Source organism: Episyrphus balteatus, chromosome X (genome assembly GCF_945859705.1).
Source record: "Episyrphus balteatus chromosome X, idEpiBalt1.1, whole genome shotgun sequence".
Lineage (NCBI taxonomy): Eukaryota > Metazoa > Arthropoda > Insecta > Diptera > Syrphidae > Episyrphus > Episyrphus balteatus.
Genome location: NC_079138.1, coordinates 4,060,120 through 4,083,055, shown reverse-complemented (window position 1 = coordinate 4,083,055; position 22,936 = coordinate 4,060,120). Strand labels below are relative to the sequence as shown.

The following is a 22,936-nucleotide window of genomic DNA, read 5'->3' as shown; positions in this document are numbered from 1 at the left end:
AACGTCTTCGAATTTCATTCTGATCAATTCTTTTTTGTTGGGTAAAATGGCATACTATCCAAACGTATGTGAGTTTATAAGCAAAATATCCCTCTGTCGGCACACGGGTGCAAATTTGGCAGAACAAAAATAAAAAAAATTACGATATTTCAAAAAAGTGGTCACAAAAAAGTATCTTTATAAGGGTGAAAATACTTTTTTCGGAATTGTGAATACAATATTCGAATTCCTCGGAATATTCTACATCAATTTTATACTTGATTCTCTATAAAATTTTGTGACCGAAAAAAGTTCTAGCGACATGAAAAAGTATAAACCAAATTCGCACCCGTTTGCCTATCACGTCACAAAAAAAAAAAGGTGTGTCTACAGAGGGATATTCATTAGGCTGGGTCACAAATGTATGGAGAAATTTTTTTTGCTGATTTTTTTACGGGCACAGTAATGAAAAGGTGCCAAACTGTGAAAAGAACAATAATATAAAGTTTGGTTATAATCAGACTTTATCTTCTGCCTCCGGTTGCCCAGCCATGAACTTTGGTCCTAAAACCTTAGGAAAAAACTCAGGCCTTTTTCGAACAATTCTAACTTTTGTTTCAATAATGTCAAACATTTCACACTCGTTTTATTTGTTAACATAGTCCAAATCAAGCTCCTCAAAAACTTTCAGCTACGTAGTATTAGTAGTTTCTGAGTAAAAGGCCTTAAAAAAATCGCAAAAAGAGTAGCTGATTTACTCACTAACACACTAACTAACATATGATAAAAATTATGGCAAACTTCTAGTTTTCATAGAAACTTGTTATGGTCATGGATCTTGAAGTATATACAAGGAAAAAAATCGAAAAATTGAAATTTTACATTCAGGGGGCGTGGTAACCGCCCATTTTGGGCAGAATTAATATCAATTATTAAAAAGTATACTTGTGAATACCCTAGAATCTTGAAACTTGGTAGAATTGTAGTTAATGCAAGGGAAACATATTCAAACTTACGATTTTCTACCTTGGAGGCATAGTATCCCCTTAAATATAATAAAAGAAAGATATAATGTTTCATAAATTAATTAACAAGTCTTAGAAAAATGTAGTTTTGGTTTTTTTTTTTTTAATTTCTCAAAAACGACAAAACATTTTTGCATCCGGTTTTCTGTTTTTGCTTACAAACAAAAAAAAAAAAAAAAATTAGTTCACAAATTTAATACAAAATTTTTTCAAAATTTTGATTTTGAAAATTAATTAATTTTTCAAAAACTGTTTTATAAAACAGCTTTATTTGAAAAGTGATTCTGGGCTTAAAAAAAGGGTATAACATGTTGTTGTAGGTATAACCGTTGATTTTTAATAATATTTTTTCCTAATTAAATCATTTTTTTTTTTTAGAAAATTGCCCCTCCTGACTAAACGGGGCGAATATTAATCCCCTCCAATACGATTTTTTTCTTGTCCGGACCCAACCTACACGCTTAAGCTTTTTGGCACATGCTCTTGAATTAGATTTTATAAGAAATGAGATAATAATCAATTAAGCAAAGCATGTGTGGTTTTTAGGCAAAAATCAGCTTTTTTCAAAAATTAAACCACAATCCGGAGGCACTTAAAGTTAAAATAATGAAATGAAATTTTATTTATAAGCTAACCGAACCATTTAGCACGTTTTAATCGCTGAGCCTTTTTGAAAATCCAAAAAATTGTATTTTGACCCACCCTAATATTCATTTGCTTGGAATATAAGTGATGTTTAATCTCACCTCACCTTTCTGTGCGTAGCTTTTGGAACTCGTGCTTTTCTTTACAGAACTGCGATAATAATTGAAAAAGCCAAAAAAAAGGATCAACTCAAATTAACACAGCACAACTCATCACAGTACAACTCATCACAATACAACTCCTCATAAGAAAAGCTAGTTTGAGTTCGTTTAACTTTTGAAGATGCATATTTTTGTGGATGTTCTTTTTATTTTGGTTTGAATTTTGATAAAATATTATCCTGTGATGAGTAATTGTCTACCTTTGATGATTAGTGACTGAAAAAAAAAGTTGAGTTATAAAGAGAAACATCTTCTGTCTGCTGTCAGAATTGACTTTATTAATTTTCTAAAAAAAAAAAATTTAAACCTATGTTCGTATTGTATTTATTGTTTTAAACCCGTATTGCGATTGTCAACTATCAATTGATATTTGATAATTTTTAAAATTTGGTATCTTAAAACCCGTTATATGAAAAAACAGGTTAATAATTTAACGGAATTAAAATTTAAAATAATTAAACAATAATATTTATCAAATATCAACTAATAGTTGCAAATCGCAATAAGTAGTAGGGTGCCTCTTATTTATGGTCGAAAAAAATTTATTTTCGATTTTTTAATGGGACACCCCTGCATTATGTTCTACCACATAAGCATAGTATATGGTATTTTTTTTTCCGATTTTAATATTAAAATTTAGGGGTCGCTACCATTCGCTAAAGATTTAAGTAAAAAAAAAAAAATGATCAATTTCAACAAAATTTGTTTTCAATGCTTTATCGTAGGGTAAACAATACAAAGTACCTATGCTTTAGACCCGATTTTCAATCTTCTAATAAGCAGTCAGTTAAGGGATCGGGTCAAAATTCTGGCTTCAAAATTCTGCTTTTTTAACGAAAATTCTGTTTTTTTTCTATTCTACTTTTCAAAATTCTGCTTTTTTCTGTTTTTTTTTTATAGCATATGTGTTGACTAAAGAAAAATACACCTCATTACTGTAATTCAACATTGGTACTTTCCTAAATTTTTTTGTTTAAGTGTCGCAAATATTTTTTAAAATGCATAGACTGATTTTCTTTAAATAAATTCTATAAATTATTGGAACCGATGTTATTTTATACAAAATATTCCTTTTCTTATTAAAATTTTTGAATTTTCATCTTTATTTGATAAATTAAAAAATTTTGAATTATTTTTGGAAATTTTTAGTATTAAAAACCTTTTCTTAATATTTTCAAATTTATTCATTTATAAAACAAAAATTAATATGCATTCAAAGAATGACAAATTACTAAGGTAAGTAATTACTTACAATTTTCAAGAAGATGATTACTAAGCGCGCGCTTTTTAACATTTTCCAAACCCTTTTTTAATTTTTTGCAGAATTTTGAAAAACAGAATTTTGTAAAGCAGAATTTTGAAAGCAGAATTTTGACCCCGGCAGAATTTTGACCCCAACCCGTCAGTTAACTGTCTGACGAATAAAGATATTAAGCTCATAAGCAATCAGATAAAAATATTGAATTTTTCAACCAAGAATGATCACTCAGTAATCTAAAGAATACTCAAAAATATTCAAATTTAAACATAATTTTTTTGTCCGCTGTATTTTTATCAAAATTTCATTCAAAACAGCTAAAGATTTAATATAACTTATTTGATTCTGATTACAAATTTTAAAATTTTCTAAGAAAAAAAAAAAAAAACAAACCAAATTTGCTGTGTTTTTCAAAACTTTGAATTGTGGTAGCGACCCCTAAAACGTGTTTAAACTGGACCAAATTTTACCCAATTTATATTTAAGACATGAAGAAAAAAATAAAAAGGTGTCCCATTAAAATTTCGAAAATTGATTTTTAAGAAGCACCCTAATAAAGTAGGCATGTTAAATTTTAAAATTACAACAAAAAAGAAGATTTAAATCAGGTAATAGTACCCTCGGAAGACACAACAAAATTTTTATTTTGTAATTGAAATCAAATAGAATTGAATTGAGAGTTGTCTTTCGAAAAAAATAAACGCGGTTTTTTTGAAATGACATACAAACATACCTATAAAAATGACAATATAAATTAACGAAAATTAAACACAACGAACAATCGTTCGAATTTACTGCTGTTTCAGACGTGTTTAGGTATCTCACCATCATCATCATCATCATCATCATCATCACTTTATCGTTCAACTTGAATTGAATTTAAGTTGAAATTACTGCTCAATGACGATCATATTCTTCCAATGGACACACATCGATCGATTGATAACTATTAATTGTTATGTGAATGCTCGTGATTTCAATTACCTACTCTTTTTTTTTTAATTTCAAGCAACATGTGTTTGGGGATACATTTATTTTGCAGGCAAACTTTAGGTTCTTATAGCTGTCTTTTTCGTCTATCTGCCATATATAAGTGCATTGAACTATATACAAATACATTTATAAATATTAAGGGAATGAGGAAGAGGACAACGATAGTATCCACTTAATTAAGACGCCCAATTAATAAAGCAACAAATCACTGAAGGCATACACTGACAACAAATGATTAGTAGCACTTATTCTGCTCGTTAGCCATTTCTCAAAATGAGCCACTATACCACATTGCCATCGCCATCACTCTGCTACCGAGACCGCACTGGACCCTGCCCCCTTGCCACCTCTTTTTTTTGTTTTTCCAGTCAGAAATATGGGCTCGGCGCGTTTGTTCACTAGTTAAATGTATCAGCATCAGAGAAGAGAGCAACTTTAAATCAGAAGCAACAACATCAGCAGCACACAACAGTACCAGCAGCAAGTAGCATCAAAGGCAACAAAATCTTTAAACCTCATCGTCTGGCGTTTGTTTATTTGATCATTGCTCGTCATCGTCTTGTTTTTTAGTTTGAAACCTTCAGTCTTGTCCCCCTCTTGTCAGAGTTTGAATTATGAAAAAGAACAAAAAAAAAATACATACAGGGCCGGGTTTTTTTTTTTGGTGCTGTTTATACCAGCGGTAAAATAAGGCTCTTCCCTTCAAACAATTGTCAGAATTATATTTAGCACTCAACTTTTAAAATTTCTTACCTTCCACGAGATTTATTCTAAGTTATGCGTACTTTTTTTCCGGCGTTGGGGTATGAAAATTTACTTTTTGAAAAGAGATGTAAAATGTGTACAAAACAAGCGGAATTCACATTAAATTAAGCGGATTTCTGCATGTTTTTTTTTTGCCAAGATCACTTCCGTCTTAAATTAAGCGGACAAATCTTCTTAATTTCTTGAATTTGCAAATTAAAAAAAAAAAATCCGCTTAATTTAAGCGGAAAGTTATCTTATTTTTTATGTTGAAACATTTTAAATTAAAAAACAAAAACTGGTAGCCATTGGGGAACGAACCTACAACTATTGGGTTTACATCAAAATGAAATGAAGTTCAATTTAAAATTAGCAGAATTCAAGCGGATTCCGCTTATTTTAAGCGGAAATCGTATTGTTTAAAGGTGACCGTGCACTCACTCTTTTGTTTCTTTATTTTCTTTTCCGGCGTTTGAACAGACTACAGAGTGATAAAAACATCAAACGGATTAACTAGTGATCTAAGCGCCATCTAGTTCTCATAATTGTAAAACAGTTTTGCTTCTAATAATGGTGTGAATTTCTGTGAATAGAAAGAACATCAATCGTGTGTATATACACTCTTTTTTTTTTATTTAAAAGGCGCTAAACTTCCCTCTAGCCGTACCTGAATACACATACCTTCATATTTTACTCCTGAGTGAAAAAAAAAAGAACAAAAATATTTGTCGTCTTAGCTGAGGAGATGAGGTGCGCAAACTCTTTCATTACTCCTTGAACACACTAATATGTACGCGATGCGACACTGACTGAAGGCAAAATCGACAACGACGACAACGACAACTAACGACACAAGTTATAAGCTGAAGATCGAAAGTATGTTGTGTGTAGAGTAGAGAGATCACTAAAATAGTCCAGTGCATTTATGATGTTCATATATGGACGACCCAGCAGTTTGTACCACCCCTAAATTTTTTTTGCTCATTCGATAGAGCATTGGCTGAATATCATTACCCTGATTTTTCGCACTCGCGAAATTCACCTTTCGGCCGCCATCTTGGATTTTAGTTTTCGTTGAATACCTCGATTGCTATTTATCCTACATAAAAGTTGTGTATACAAGAAACGTAGGCAATTAAATTTCGCTTCTTTTATGTTAAGAACACTTTTTCGATATTCTGACTATTAAAAAAGTTACAAGGCAAAAAAGTAAAAAAAAACGAAAAAAATGACAATTTTAATGTTTTGAGGACTTTTTATCAAAATTATGAAAAAACATTCCGAGAAAAGATTATTCACCTTAAAATTCTCTACAATTCTGCCATACAACTTTTTTTTCTATCTTCATAAATACAAAAGTTATTAATACTTTTTTCTGTTAAAAATGCTCTTTTTTGTTTGTGTTTTTTATCTTTACTTTTTTCTTAATTTTTTTTTTACCAAATCTTGAATTTTAAATGATTAGTGAGTATTTTAAAGCTTTATGTTACAAGAGAAAATTCAGGACTTGCAATTTTTTTATATTTAAGTCTCTTCATTTCGTAGAAAAGGGGTATTTTTTAACAAAAAAGTATTAATAACTTTTGTATTTATAGAGATAGAAAAAAAAGTTGTATTGCAGAGTTGTAGAGAATTTTAAGGTGAATAATCTTTTCTCGGAACGTTTTTTCATAATTTTGATAAAAAGTCCTCAAAACTTTAAAATTGTCATTTTTTTCGGTTTTTTTTTACTTTTTTGCCTTGTAACTTTTTTAATAGTCAGAATATCGAAAAAGTGTTCTTAACATAAAAGACGCGAAATTTAATTGCCTACGTTTCTTGTATTCACAACTTTTATGTAGGATAAATAGAAATCGAGATATTCAACAAAAACTAAAATCTAAGATGGCGGCCGAAAGGTGAATTTCACGAGTGCGAAAAATCAGGGTAATAATATTCAGCCAATGTTCTATCGAATGAGCAAAAAAAATTTGGGGGTGGTACAAACTGCTGGGTCAAATTATAAATGCACTGGACTAAAAGTCTGCGCGCAAATTTTAGCTGTTGTGTGTATATGGTCAATTGTTTGAATGAGAGAAGTTTTTGCATCCATTTAATTTACAAAAAGACAGACAGATATAAATTCAGTAAAAATAAAATTTAACGTATATAAATCCGTTTTGAAATTCAAATTGAACGTTAAATGAGAGCAGTCGTCAATGACAACAAAAACAACAACAACAACAACAACAACAAAGTAATGCGTCTGCGACTTTAGAATCAAGGCATGGCATTTTAGGAGTGGGGGGGGGGGGGAAAGGGTATAGGAAAAAAAAGAGAAGAAGGGCGGGCAGAGGAACGCACTGTTAAATCTTGGGTGCGTACAATTAGAAGTTAATTATCAGAGATTCATTGGGAACGAAAAAAAAAAAATATTATGTTCGAGTATGTCTGTTTCTAATTCCTATTAAATAGACTTTTGATTGTTATTCTTTCTCTCATGTTCGGGGTTTGGTTTTTTTTATTTTTTTTTACTATGGTTGGTAATTATATAAATTGCGGGACGGTGGATACGGTTGTCGTTTTGATTATTTTTATATGAAAAGTTTCCATGGTCATAAGTGTTTAATTAACGATTTTTGTCAAAAAAAAAAAAAAAAAAAAAAAACACTTCCTTCGTCAGAAGAAAAAGAAAGGAGTTCAATAGAAATGCGATTCACTTAAAAGCAGCAACTTAAAACATGGGAAAATATTTCTCCAGTGTCTTCATTTTTAATACCTTAGCAGGGAAAAAACCAGAACTATAGCCTATAAATTTTAGTTAAAAAGACACGAATTCTATATAATTCCGCTCCCAAGCACAGAAACATGAATTCAAAATTAAAGAAAATGGTCGTTATGAAGGTGCCACAAGTTTTATAGTTCGATGCTATAAGGTATTACAGAAGTTACTTTATTTAACTTCGGTAAGGGTTCGGTAAGGTTTCTCTGTAAGGAAAAATGTGTAAAACTTCGTTAACATTCATGAAAAGGTGTAAACTCTGGATAAACCTGGTAAATATGGTAAATGTATCAAAATTTGTTATGGGTTTAACAGAGAGTTTACCACATTTACCATTTTACCAGTTTTACCAAGATTTTACACCCGTTGCACAGTGTGTCGAGCCCATACAAAAGTTTATCATAAATACTTGCAGCTAAGTTTTTGGAGTTTTAATATCTTTTTTTGTGTTTTTATGGCAGGAATAGAAAAAAAAATTACAAATTAACAAATTAAACAACCTATTACTTTTTTTTTTAGTATAATTTATGAAATTAACATTTATTGAAGAAGCCACTTGTGAGCAAAATTAATTTTTTTTTATATATATACATAAACAAAAATATACTTTTCGTAAGGTTTTTGGTGTGCTGAACTCGAATCCGAAGTCAGAAAAATTCTATCATATCACGTTTTTGAAATAATCCCGTTAGAAAATCTGAAATGTCGTTTTTTAACAGTTTTTGAGGTTATGTTCTTGAACGTGGTGATTTATTTTAAATAAATTTGTGACAGTTTCTAAAAGAACTAAATGTTTTCTTTTAAAGTCCGTTTAAATCTTTTCAATATCTTTTTTCTACTTTGAGAAATCTTAAGTTGAAGTCAACTTGTTTAGTTTATCTTCTCTCTATACAAAAAAAATCGTATGTTTATTTGCGTTTCATAGCAAATCTCGAATAGTTTTTTGTCAATCGCTTTCAAATTTTGAAATAACGTTTTATTTGCATTTTCGTAAATTCTTATATCGGCGAGGTTGGTAAATACGCTATAATACACAGTAGAGCGTGGCCGGGTCAAGTAATTATATTAAAAATTTAGTATGCAGAAAAATATAATTTTTTTTTTTGTTGAAAACAATATTTAAAATATTTTTAATTACATGAACAGCTTTTTGTTACTTGTGTATGGCTAAAAATTATTAAAAACATCGATTTTTTCATTTTTGTGATCCCCTTGAAGATGTTTCTCAAAAAATGAATTATTTTGAGTACTTGACTCGTAGCACATAAATGTGATTATCTCTGGTAATCGCAAACAGAAGCAAACCAAACTTTGCCAATATTAAGTATAGGCCTAAGGCAAAATAATATAAAAAAATTATCGATATGATTTTATATGTTTTTTTTTTTAATTAAGTTTAAAAATTAAATTTTTTTTTGCCATTTATCAAAGAAATTTTAATAACTCATATATAATTTTATAAAGTTATTTTTTTTTTTGTTATACGTTTTACAACAACACTCAAATAAACAAAATAACATTAATAAAATTTTTCAAACAATTACCAAACGTGAAATATACACTCTCAAAGATTCCCATAAATTCCTCAAAATATTTTCGATTTCCGAGGTACTCATGTTTCGGAGCTTATTTTGAATACATAACCTGGGTTATTTTCTAAGATAAATATGTTTTCATATAAGTTGACACTTCTAAATTATATTTAAATAGCAAAAATATTAATTTTTAACAAAAAAAAAGTGATTTATCATAAGGGGACGACACACTGTGCGTTGCATGAAAATCCCTATTATAGAAGTTATTCTTTTGTAAAGCTGCTATGAAATTCTTATAAAAGTTGTTACGAATTAATTAATTAACGAAGCTATAATTTCTATATGAGAATTCCTTCAAAGAAAAGGCTTATAGAAGTTATTCTAAATACTATAATACTTTTTTTTTGAAGATTAAAAATTTGAAAACTTGAAAAATCTGCATGGTTATTTATTTATATAAGTTATTTACAGAATTCCTTAAAAAAGTCTTTCCGAAGTAACTACTTTTATTGTAACTTTTTCAAGCTACACTTACAGAAATAACGAAACTATAACTTCTACATATATATGAAAAATTCCTCCTTAAAAAGCCTTATTCTGAAATATGTCAAATATCAATTTTTCTTCTATATTAAAAAACTACATTCTATACAATTTTCAACAATATTTTGTTTTCCTTTTTTTTTGTTATAGATCATACAAATACGGACTTCACATTTAAGAGGAGGAGAATATCGGCGATCTCTTAGCTGGAAACTAATACGCGCTTGGTAAGCATATATTTCAATTATAACCTATAAATATTTTAAATTTATTTCTTGTTTATAGTCTTGTCGCTTATTTGTGTTATGTTATTTTTGTTCTTATGTTTTTTTTATTTATAAAATTTAGCTACTGTGCTTTGTTCTCATCAGCAAAACAAGAATGTTTTTTTTTTTTTTTTTAATGTTGTATTTTTCTGGTTCAGAAAGTTATAGTGTATACGGATTTCTGTTTTACCTTTTCTCTTGACTCCGTCTATGAAATTTTCTTCCGAATTTCAAAAAAAACAAAACAAACAAAGATTGTATCCTTGCGCATAAATTTGTTCGATTGCAAATTTACGACTACCACCAACAGCCCAGGTGGGTAAAGTGAGTGATCCTTTTTCTCAGGAAGTTCAACTCCAAGTCTTTCCCTCGACCGTGTCGTCGTCGTCGAGAGTAGTGTGATGGTTAATTTTTGTTTTAGGGATAGGTAGGTATAAGGATTGAAAGATATAGTTCAGATAAATCGCTAGTACAAATTCTTCGGTTGGACGATGTGCCTATTTGCAACAGAAAATAAAAAAAAAAAAAAAAAATAACAAAAAAACATCAGCATAAAGAGACAAAAAGTCAACATTGTCTTTATTTAGATGACATTGGGTAGACAATTTATATTTTTAGCCAGTGATGCGTAGGCTGTTGCCAACATCATCGGATACATACTCTTATAAGTTGTAAGGGTTATCGACTTTCGTGTCTGCTGCCAAGGAGTCTCGCTCTCACTCTCTTGACAGCAGAGCATTTATTATTGTTTTTTTTTTTTTTTTTTTTGTGCTTTTTTCCATTTTTTGAAGAGTATGTGCCTTGTGGGTTCTAGATAAGCGGTGATTGACATAAAGAATTGTGTCCTTTTTTTTAAGTTTGTTGTTGTTGTTGTACTTAGTTATAAAGGTGTTGAAGACTTACTTTTTTTAGGGAAAAATTGTTGTTTTCTTTTCGATACAAATATAATTCCAAGTTGATTTTAAAAAAAAACTTCAAATTTAACTTGTTGGTATCTTTAAAGCTTTTGTAGGTAAGCATTTGAATTATAAAATCAGACAAAAGAGTCCCTCCTTTCTGAAGAACCTTTAAAAAATCATATATACAAACGATAATAATTCCCATCATTATCATAATCACGATCTTAAATATGCTGTCGAAGTCATAACACGTACGCAGAGGCGCAAAATTCATACACATATTATATATATGTATGTTTGTAGATATAAGAACGAAAAGGTAGACGCATATCTCTCATAGGATTGACTTTTTTTTTTTTTTTTTTTTTTTTTTTTTTTTTGAAACAGTTTTGAGAAATTAAGTTTGTGTGTAAATATAAAAATAATAAGAACAAGATCGCGCGCGTCGCTCACACACAATTCCGATGTGATGAAAACGAATTCTTTGTTGCTTCTTCGGTTCGGATAAGGACCGCTATCCAACATTCAGTACCAGGACTATACGACTGAAGACAGAAGCAACATCAGAAAAAAAAAAAAAAAAAAAAAAAACAAACATTCGCGCGACACAAAATATTGTTTCCCCCAAAATGTGATGTACATGCAGTGACTTTATCTGCTGCTGGGTTTAAAGTATTCGTCGGCTATTCTTTCTTAGATAGTTTTTGTGTATTCTTTTGTCTTTTGATTTTTTTTTTTTTTTTTTTAATTTTTTTTTTCATCTGCAAAGTCGGCGTTTCATTAAGGATCTCTCCCTGTTGTGTTGCAATTGTTTTTTTGAGCGATTTTTGGATGCCGCGATTAGAAACGGGAAACATGTTGCAAAAAAAAAAAAAAATAACAATAAATAATGAGCCAAAAAAAAAAAAAAAAAAAAACAAATTATATAAATCAAAGAACAAGAGAAAGAAAAAGGATAAAGATGGACACACGCAAAAAAAAGTGAGTTTTTGGCGGCATGGCTTCTGTTGAAGGATCGGTATGTGTGACCATCACCAACGGTGAACACGTTTCCATTTTGATTGTTGTTTACAGTTTTATTTAAGGTTGGAGCGGTTTTTTTTTTTTTTTTTTTGATGTGTTTGAAGATGGACGTTGAGGTTGATATATCAACCATTTCGATTTTGATTCAACACTCGGCGGAACTGCATCGGATTTTAACTTTTTTTTTTTTTTTTTTATTTTTGTTCTTTCCTGCCGGCATATTGTTTCTTGTATAGAGTGATTTGCGCGCACAGTTACACTTTGGAATAAATTGTTCAATTTTTTTGTTTGTGGATTTTTTTGTTGCTGTTGTATAAATTTCAGGTTATTCTTTTTTGTCAGGCCTAATTGAATGAATTTGAAGAGAAGGATAGGTTATTTGGAAATTTCCAATATACTTGAAGATTTATAATTTATATACTATAGTTACTTTGGGGCAAATAGTAGGTACTTATTAGAAAATTTGAATTTACAACGAATTGATATTTTTATAAGAAGTGAAATTTGTACCTATTTATTTTTGACATTTCTATGATAATTTGTTAATTTTTAAATTATATAGTTACGCTTATTTTAATAAACAACCAAGCCTGATACATTTCAGCTCGCATTAATCAATTCGGTATTTGACAAATATCAACAATTTTAATGAATTGATATATTAACTGTTGTAAATTATCAATTTTTTTGTTTGTATGAACTTTATGGCTGTCAAAATTTCTTGAAATTAATAATTTTTATGGTTTTGTTCAATCAATTGATATTTGACAAACCATAATTGGGCTGATATAGTCTAATTTTACTGATAAAAAAAAAGTTCCAATTGTTCAAAGAGAGAGTCCAGAAAGCGTTGAAAACACAAGGAATCGACACCACACAGGTCGATCAATCACATTAACTTGACAAAAATCAAGTCAATTGAGCAGTATTTGATCTTATTGATATATCACAAGGATACATAAGTAAGACCACTTTGGTATTGAAAATTCAAATTTAGGTGAAAAATGTTTTTTGATCTTTAAATTCCGTGAGCTCGTTAAGTTAAGTAGCTGTGGCCTGTTTTAGAGCTTACTATATACCTCAACTACAACAGCGACATCAAAAATCAATAGTTGAAATTGAACGTCGGGAAATACTTGTTATGGGGGAGCGTATCGGAATCCCCCTTTTTAAAATCCCGTTTTTCGAAAATCCAGAAAAAAAAGTTTCAAAATCCCGTCTACTAAAATACCGCTTTTTTAAATCCCGTTTTCTAAAATCCCATCAAATCCCGAAAATCCCGATTTTTTTTTACAAAATACATGCTTAATTGTGTGGTTCAGAATCAAAACCCATTTTATCCACTTTTTTTGATTTCGAGTAATCGAGAAAAACTTGTATCTCGTAAACGAAACGTTTTTTAGTACTTTTTTAAATGCAGGATTGATTTAATTAGGATTCTCTACAGTTTAAGTCCAGAAATCGTGACCTGAGGGTTTTAGTTTTAGAGTTATACCCAAAACAAATATGGATAGAATGGATTTTGAAAATCACCTCTGAATTTCAGACCAAAATAAGAAAATATGGCATTAAAAAAAACTCAATTAAAAACGAGAAAACTTTATTTCCTTTTTTTTAACTACGCCTACTTTCTTGAACAATTAAATTCAAACCTAAATGCCGAATTTTTTTTTTTCAAAAATCCTTATAAATGTTGAGATATTCCCATCTAATCTCATCCAATGGATAAAATGGTTTTTGAATTTCAAATTTATTTTAGAAATAATATTTTGAATGGATATAATGGATTTTTATGCGAATAAAATTGTTTAGATATAATAGGTTTTGAATCAAAAACGCAAGTGGATAAAATGGGTTTTGAAATTAACCTCTAACTTTGTGGTCTGATTTCTACGCCAAAAAATGTAATTAGAGACTCAAAGTTGGGCGCAACGTATGTATTAGAATAATAGAAACAAAACCTCATACCTAAGTCATTTTTTTTTTGTTTGAAAAGTGGATATAATGGGTTTTGATTCTGATCCACACAATTCACAAATAAAATAATCATGAGAAATAGACAAAAAATTAGTAAAACTGATTTTTTGCGTTGTAAAGATCACACAATATGTACCTTCAACACATTCTGAAAACGGTATTTCTTTTATAAAAACATAAAATGATTAAAGCCTTAAGTTGAGTTCACAAGTAAAAGAAATTTCATTTTTTTAAATATCAAAATTGTTGGAATGCATCCAAATTTAAGTTGAAATATATTTAAATGAAATTTCTTTTGATTATGTAGTGTGTACTTAATTTAAGGTGTTGTGATCATTTTAAGTTATTATTAATTTATGGGATTATCACGATTTGATTGTTCTTCTGAAACTTTAAAGTAAATATTAGTTTGTTAATTGATTTCTTTTTAGTATCACATTCCTTACTTTTTCTTATTTTTTTTTTATATATTATATTTTTTGTTAAAGGCTTTAATTAAATGCGTTTAGAAAAATCTCTCGTTTTTTAATTTGTTTTAGTATCCCGATTTTGCAAGAAAATCTAGTTGTTTTATTTTAAAAAATCGCGCGATTTTTTAAAATAAAACAACTAGTTTTGCTTGCAAAATCGGGATAGTAAAAAACGGGATTATAAAAATCGGGATTTTAAAAAGCGGGAATATAAAAAGCGGGATTTAAAAAAACGGGAATATAAAAAGCGGGACATCGAACCCAACCCTTGTTATGGTCTAAAAAGTGCAAATGTTCAAAAAAAGTAAATCGAGAAGTTCAAAAGGCCGCACCAATTTTCTGTTCTCGCTGATGACAACATATTGGTTGTCTGTGGTTTAATGTGGTCAGGTATGCAACAAAAAAGATCAGTTCAATTTTTTTTGAACGTGAGTCATATTTTTCTAAATATGTATATAAGACATTTTATCACAATTTTCCACCTTCAATTTGATTCTTTTAAGAAAATGGAAAAAAACACATCTTTTTTAAGAAGAATAATGAAGGGTTTATTCTCTTGTTAATACTCGCCTTTATATTCTGACACAAAGATAACAAGTTTAATTATAGTTATAGAATTCAGAAAGACGAGTTTCCAATCATATAGTATCCTCCATCAGAAAAGCCCCTTGAGCTCTTTTTTTAAATTTTTAATTAAGCGATGCACTTTTGAGAATTTTATTATTTCAACAAAGAACATTTCAACCAAGTATTTTATCATATTCAATAACAATATTTAGACGAAATAAAGTAAAAAAAAAAAATCTTTGAAACAGTTTTGAAATGACAAGTCTTTCAATTTAATAAAAAAAATCACAAAATTTCTATTGCAAACTCCTAAAATGCTGCTTTTCAAAATTCTTCTATAAGGCTTTATAGGAGCTACACGGTTAAAAATTCTGGAGTATTTTTTAATATTTTTTGGGTTACATATTATAGGTCTACACCAGAAATGTATTAAAATTTAATACATGACAAATATTAAAATTTTTTAGTTAATACAAAATGTATTAAAATTTAATATAGTTGTATTAAAACATAATACAATTTATATTAGAATTTAATACCAAATGTATTGAATTTCAAGTATTGCATATTAAAATTAAGTGTTTTTATATTAATTTCTAATAAGAATTTTATTAAAAGTCAATAAAAAAAATACTTCAATTCAATACCAAATGTATTTAAAGTTAAGTATTCTTTTCCTGAATTCATATTAATCATAAATAATATTATAATGCTGATATTACCTATTTTATCTGTTTCACAAACTGTGGCATGTAAAATCTTACTGCCGATCAAAATTCATCTGCAATGTATGCATTTTGCTTCGAAAAAACACAAAAGGCCTTTAAATTTTTTTTTTAGAAAAGCTGCCTCAAATAATCAATTTTTTTCTTTTTTAAAATGGCTACTGGCGTCCACAGTACACATTAAAAGGTAATATATTCCGAACTGACAATGTTAGCTACCGTAATTCTTAATTGTTTAAATTATCGACGAAAAACGCACAAAAAACCGAAAAACCACGCACAGGCACACCACTAATTTTTTAACAAATATTCACCATTTTCCGTGAAGAAACACGAAGAAAATTTGTTAATTTTTAATTTATAATTTTTCAAATGACATTTTATATACCTAATTAAAACAAAAATAAATTTCCTGTTTACTGGCGATTGAAATATAAAAATTGAAGACAGTCCTGACAGATTGGTGTCCATTTTTGAAAAACAAATTTTTACAACCTTCGGAAGATATTACCTTATTATGTGTACTGTGGCTGGCGTCGTTTGATTAAAATTTAATATTCTTGTATTACAATTAAATACTTTTTATATTAGTTTTTAATAAATTTGTATTACATTTTAATACAATTATATTCAAATGTAATACAAAAATATTTAAATCTAATTGAGTGGTATTAAAATTCAATACAAGATTAGAATTCAACCCACGGAGGTTATTTTCTAATAATTTTTGTATTACAAATAATAAACTTAGGTAATACTTAAATATTGAAATTTAATATACAAAAAAGATTAAAAATAATTTTAATATTTTGGAAGTATTAAAATGTAATATATTTTGTATTGAAAATTGCTTTAATACAAGAGCTGTATTAAAAAATACTCCAGAATTTTTAACCGTGTGATCAACTGGAGAAATTTGTATTTTTTTTTTTCGCTTGGCCTTATTTCACGCCACCTAACACTGACAAAAAAAATATATATATTTTTAAGTAGGTATCTATTTAAATTTGTCCATTTCAATATTTTTTTCTAAAGGCTAAATGCACTCATCATCATAATGCACGCAATGTTGCGATATTATAAACTTTTTAAAAATATTTTTCTGTTTGAGATAAAATGCAAGGGCAATCTGCTTTATTATCTCTCTATTATATTGTATTTTTTTTTTTAATTTTTTTTTACTTAATTTTTATAATTGAACCATCATTAATGATGTTGATGACAATTGCTTGAGGGAAATTAGATAATTTAATGAAATATTTATGTATGCTTACTGGTCATAGCTAGAACGATTACAAAAAAAAAAAAAAACTAAAAGAGAAAATGTAATTAAAAATTTCGCAAAAAAAAAAACAAAAAAAATGTACACTGAAGGAAAAAAAAAAACAAAAATTTGTGATCAGATTTGCTGCTAGAGAAACAATAATTATAATCATGATAAAATATCGGCGTCATTTAAGCTGTCAAAAATGGAAAATTAATTTATTACCTCAATTATGATCGATTTTGAGAGTGTTTCTTTTCTGTTTGCATCAGTTATCTGCGTCTGTTCAACCGGTCTATGGTCTCTGATGCATCGTGCCACATACACCACCACTACCACCGATTTAAAATGTTTAAAATTATATACAGGGTGATTTGTATAAGATGTTATAAGTAATGTGTAGACTGAGACAAGAAGCTCAAAGTTTAATGCTTTTGGTTAGTCTGTAAATTTCGGAAAAAAATTTTTTTAGTCTTTGAAGAAAAAATATTGCCTAAAATGGCCCACTAGGTAAAAATCGTAGAATCGAAAAGAATAACAAGAGTTTGTCAAAAAATACAATTATTTAGTTTATCAGGCAGCACCGAAATGATCATTAGTTAAAATTCGACAGGTCAAATTGTCTCAAGTCACCTCAAAAAATAGACACACAAGAACTTTGTGAAAAACTGTTTTGACAAAAAACTCTATAAAAACATTGAATTTTGGAAAAGACAGTAATAATTTATGTGCGTAAGAAGTTTTTCTTATTATAATTTACTGTAATAAATTGGCCTAGAACTATTTCAGTTTTATTTTTTTCGGTACTAAAAAACCGTCTGCTTAGTTTTCATTTTTGTCATGTTTGTAAATATAAACGATCTACAAAGAGGCAGCCCTGAGCTGAGGATACATTCATCAAATGCTCTTAATACCGTCCAAAAAATTGAAAACGGGCTGGAAAAAAGCATCCAAAAACATTCGGAGTTCCAAAAACTGCACACAGAAAGGTTTAGGTGAAATTTAGCGCCAGGCAAATAGAAAAAGAGCTCATTGACTATATTTAGCTTTAAAAGTCTATCCTTAAACATTTGATCCGAGTTAAATTTGAAAAAGTTTTGAAAATTTAATACTTTTACACTTTTTGGAACTTTTTTTTTAATTCGTAAAGCACAAAATATAACAGTCATTGATTTAGCTTTGAAAAGTATTTAAAATGTATGTTTGAATGTTATAATTTATTTCGAGCCATTAGACATTTTCCTTAGGGGGGGGGGCATTTTTAAGGCCACCCTCTTCTATGAGATTAAATTGAAAATATGTCACTTTGCGTTATTCTATTTTTTTTAGAATAGGTAACTAAAAACGCAATTTTATTGGTCGTTAAAGTCGTTTTAGAAAACACCTCGAAAACGTAATATGGGAGGTTAAAAAAAAAAACTGAAAATTAGTTTAATACTTGAGCAAAAAAATAAAAGAAGATTGGAGTTGGTGTTGCCGTTGTTTTTTTTTTCATACGATTTTTTCGCTTTTCAAATCAAGCTTTTTTCTCATCTCACGCAAATCACCCTGTAAATATATATGTGAGTATCCTTTCTGCTATAACCAACTACTACTAAATTACAGTTAGGTTGAGGGCGGATGTCAGAAAGTGTATGGTGGTTGGCACAACAGAATCAAAAGTTATATTTTCTGTATACCAGAATCACAGGGTTAGATCACTGAAATGTTGGAATTTGCGCGCGCAATCTCAAAACCTCCAAAATCCCTACATAAATCAATCCTTTTATAATTTGCACTAACAAAATAAATGACGACAATGAAAGACGGAACGAACGCGACATTGCTATATGGGTTTACTTGTTGCTTTTGCTTTCTGTTGGTTTGGTTTAGTTTAAGCTCAAGATCAAGATGCAAAAAATTAAATTAAATGAAACAAAAAAAAAAAAAACAATTCTGCTATGCCAGTATACCTACGGGTCAGACATTCACAAACATAAATTTTCAATGCAACCAAGAGATATAGGGTAGGAGACGCAGAAGCACATACATAGTTATGGAGTCGAGTGGCAACATCCAGAGTGACGCACTGAAACCACTATAATTAAAGCGTGTTATATTGTAATTTCTGGTATTTTATGGCCTGTAGCAATTAATTTTATTTCTGTTTTGATTTAAAAAAAAAAAAAGTTTTTGGTCGGTTTTTATAAATATTGTGCAATGGATCAAATTTATTTGTAGGATTTTTCGAAAATTTGAACCTTTTATTTGCAGCGATATTTTGAATGATATTTTTTGTATTTATATGACATTTATACACAAAGCGATCGAAACTGCGTTATCTTAATAAAAAAATTCAACTTTATTTAGTAAATTTGTATTTAAGTTTTCTAATGAGCAATTAGTTAAAACGTTCCCAAGTCTCATATAAAATTAAATCACAAAAACGTTAATTTTAATTAAATATTCATAATATTCATTGTGTTACAAAAAGTTAACATACAAACTTCAACTTTTGTAAATAAAAAAAAAAAAAAACCGAGGAAAAATAGCAAAAATTTGTTAGGGTAAAGTCGGGTGATATGGCACCACGGGTGATATGGCACCCTTTCAATATCTCCCACTTAATTACTTCTTTTCAAAGCAAAAAGAGCAAAATAGAATTCAGTCTGACGTAAGCTTTCAGTGGATGCATTCGGATCCGCAGTAGCCATTGCCACTTAAATTTAAAAAATGGACAAACAAAAAAATGAGTTCAATTTGAGCGAAAAGTTTTTTTGTGTAAAATTGTTGTACGTGTGGTTCCAAAAGTATTTGACGCCGAGGGTTCATTTTAACACAAAAATAACGGTAACGGTCGTATTTTTGTGTTTGCTCATTGCCATAACTAAGCAAACGTGATTATTCGTGTCATTTGAAGAAAACAGAAGTGTAGTCAAATGGGGGATATGGCACCCAAGAACTTCGGGATATATGGCACCGGTGCCATTTCCCCCGCATCTACTTTTGAACCTATTTATTTTTCAACTGACAATTGCATTTACAAAAAACTTCAGCAAACCAGGCCAAGTGGACTCAAACCCAGATCACAGCAGCCGTTATAGCTGCTGAATGTAAAAAAAAAGCAGGACCTAAGCATTTTGCGATTCCCTTCACACGTCACTACATTAAGAAGGCTTCTTAAATGACCAGAACCTAAAAGTTTGCCAAATAGCTTTCAGATTGACTGAAAAGTGCGGAATAAGGCAGTAATCATAATTTCACTTTTGGTCTCATGATTCGTGTACGTCTTTCAACAACACATGCACCAAGTTTTACAAAAAAATATCAAGAAGAAATAGGGTGCCATATCACCCTCGATAAGGTGCCATATCACCCTCCATTTTTTCAATCATGTTTTTTTTAATGCTTTTCATTTTTGCAAAAAATAACAAAAAATTATCTTTGAATTACACTTATGTACCTATTTGGCATTTAAGAAATAGTTTTAAAATAAACCTGCCTTTGTTTGAAATAGATATCTTCTTTATTTCTCAAGTAATAACGAAAAACAAAAATGGGTGCCATATCCCCCGACTTTACCCTAATATTAAATACATACCTATAACTCAGGACTCATACGTCCTTAAGATTTGCATCATTTTTAAGAAATCAAAAGCTCAATTATAGTCAGAAATGCTACAAAAAAACTGGTGACATAAAGTAACGCAGTGAAGTATCTATTATTTTTGTACCTAAATGTTTTGATGAAGTTAGGTTACTAGGCATAACCATGTAAAGTATTTGTTTAAATTGTTAATAAGCGGAAATCAGTCAATTTTTTATGATCTGAAACTAGGTATTTCTTTAGCTATGGTAACGCAGTGAAGCAGAAGCGCTCAAATATAAATATCTAGTTATATCGTAATAATGAACTTAAATGAAAAATAAAAACTCTATACAAGAATAACAGTAATACAAACTTCGTCTATACTTATTTCACAAAAGCGGTAACTCAGGGGTAACGCAATAAAGGCTTGCACATCTTTCAGTGACTTTGAAACTAATAATGTTTCTAGCTTATTTCCCCTTGACCAAAGGGCTAACATTTATCAAAAAAAAAGTTTCAATAAATCAAACTGATGTAGCACATTTAATTAAACTACAGTAACTTAAAGTTTTTTTTCATATGGTAACGCATCAGTCGAAATATTTTAAAGTATTATGTAAAATATTTACTCGAATTGGTAAAAAGTTGAAAACTTATTTTTACTTTGGTAACAATGTTCAAGCTTACGAGTTATTATGACTATTTTGTATAAAAAAACAACTGCGTTACCTAGATGGACAACATTGTTACAGTGATTTTGGAACAATTCAATGCAAATTTCGGTTATATTTTCTATTTTGTTGTAGGTATACATAAAGAGTATAGTTTTCCCATTAATTTATACATTTTCCTCATGAAAAGTGAATTTCAAATTTCAAAATATAGTTGACAATCAATAAAGTTTAGTTTGTGAGAATGCGTGCTATAAATAGTAGGTAATGATTTCTTTAGTTAATTTTGTATAGAAAACTCGATTATTATTTAACGTCAACAATTTTTTTTTTATTATTTTTGGATTATTTTTGTTTTTTTTTGTTTTACTTTTGTTTAAACTTAACAAAAAAAAAACAAAAACAAAAACACCAAACGTCCCCCCTATATAATATTACAGAATGTATCACAGACGATTTCTTATCACATGACTTTTCAAAGTCAAATTGGTTTCCTGAAAACTTTCACACACTCAAAGGATCATCTGAAGGAGAAGCAGAATGTTGCAGCAATATTTTTATTTAGTGTGATACACAAAATTAAAATAAAAAATAGAAAAAAAGAGCCGAAATTTATGTGAGCTTTGAATACAAAAGAAAAAAAAAAATCAAAATCTATAAGTAAAAAATAAAATGCCACCACCCTCAACACAATTGGAATCGCAACATAATGAACCAACTCCAAGAAAACGACGACGTAAACGTGATGATCCACAATCGTGTTTCACCAATTCGGAGGTGAGAGACAAATCTGAATTAAATTTAAACATACTTTTTTTTTTTTGGTTAGTTTTTACTCAGTTTTTTGAATATTAAAAGTTTGCATTTTATCATTTATTTTTTACTAAATAAAGTTGAAAAAATGTTTTAAAATTTTATTCAGTTTTTTATCAATTTTTTTTTTTAACACCTCATCTGAAAAATGTTTTTTTTTTAACCTGCAAGTAAGGGTGCAATTATTGAGATATTTATTATACTAAAGTAAGACATAAGTCTTTGAAGAACGACTTTGTAGGTTTTTGGAACCTTGATTAGGTTTTGTTTTATTGTTATTTTAATTGGATTAAAATAAAAATAGTTATTGTGTAACAAATGTAGAAACTATATGTACATAAGTTGTATAGAAAAGTCTTCCATGCATGGCTGTATACTTTTTTGTTTGTTGATTGATTCAACCCGAATCAATTAGGGTAAAATAATACGAGTAAATGTGGTGCGACATTGAAGAAATTGCTATTTAATTATATATTATTATTTTTCCCCTTGTGTTTTTTTAAGTCTATTGATTTGAATTTACTTTTGTTTTTGTTTTTGTTATGTTATTTTATTTGATTAAAATAGAAATAGAATGAATACTAACGATTTTTCATTTTTAATTGAATTTCAGGAATACGAATCGGATGACTGCTCCCCAATGTCCTGTTCTGATGTTGAAAGTTTTCAAGGCAAGATCGTTTATAATCCAGATGGCAGCGCTTATATAATCGATTCTGAAAATGAATCACTTTCGAATATACCGGAGAATTGCATGAGTGGTAAGTGTTGTAATTAATAAGTAAAATTAATTTTTATAGTAAAATGTTTAATAAAAAAAAAATATATATATGGGGTGCATTCCATGGTTATTGTCAGGTTACTTAAATTTTAATTTTCATCTTTGAAGAAATCAAAATTTTGAACTCCTTGCTTCATCACATAAAGATTGAATAAAAAACATAGAATTGTCACGTACAGACAGGCAAAACTAACCAAGAGAAATTATATGGAAGTTTAAATAGCATAATTATATCTGTAATTATGCCTTATTAACTATTCTAATATCA

General features: G+C 29.0%; 1 protein-coding gene and 1 long non-coding RNA gene across 3 annotated transcripts in view; one reads left to right on the top strand and one right to left on the bottom strand.

Annotated features, from left to right (window-relative positions):
- The window catches only part of LOC129920738 (zinc finger protein 2), a 79,081-nt gene that overhangs the window by 14,811 nt on the left and 41,334 nt on the right, over positions 1 to 22,936 (top strand). Inside the window, exons 2-4 of one of the 2 annotated variants that reach the window (XM_056002321.1) lie at positions 9,795 to 9,871; positions 21,515 to 21,851; positions 22,501 to 22,648. In XM_056002321.1, coding sequence (XP_055858296.1) covers positions 21,747 to 21,851; positions 22,501 to 22,648 — 253 coding nt within the window. In that variant the 5' untranslated portion in view covers positions 9,795 to 9,871; positions 21,515 to 21,746. The remainder of the gene's footprint in view (positions 1 to 9,794; positions 9,872 to 21,514; positions 21,852 to 22,500; positions 22,649 to 22,936) is intronic. The other variant, XM_056002322.1, reaches the window with a different exon arrangement.
- LOC129920739 (uncharacterized) overlaps positions 1 to 22,936 on the bottom strand; it is a 196,138-nt gene that overhangs the window by 147,064 nt on the left and 26,138 nt on the right. The window lies entirely within an intron of this gene.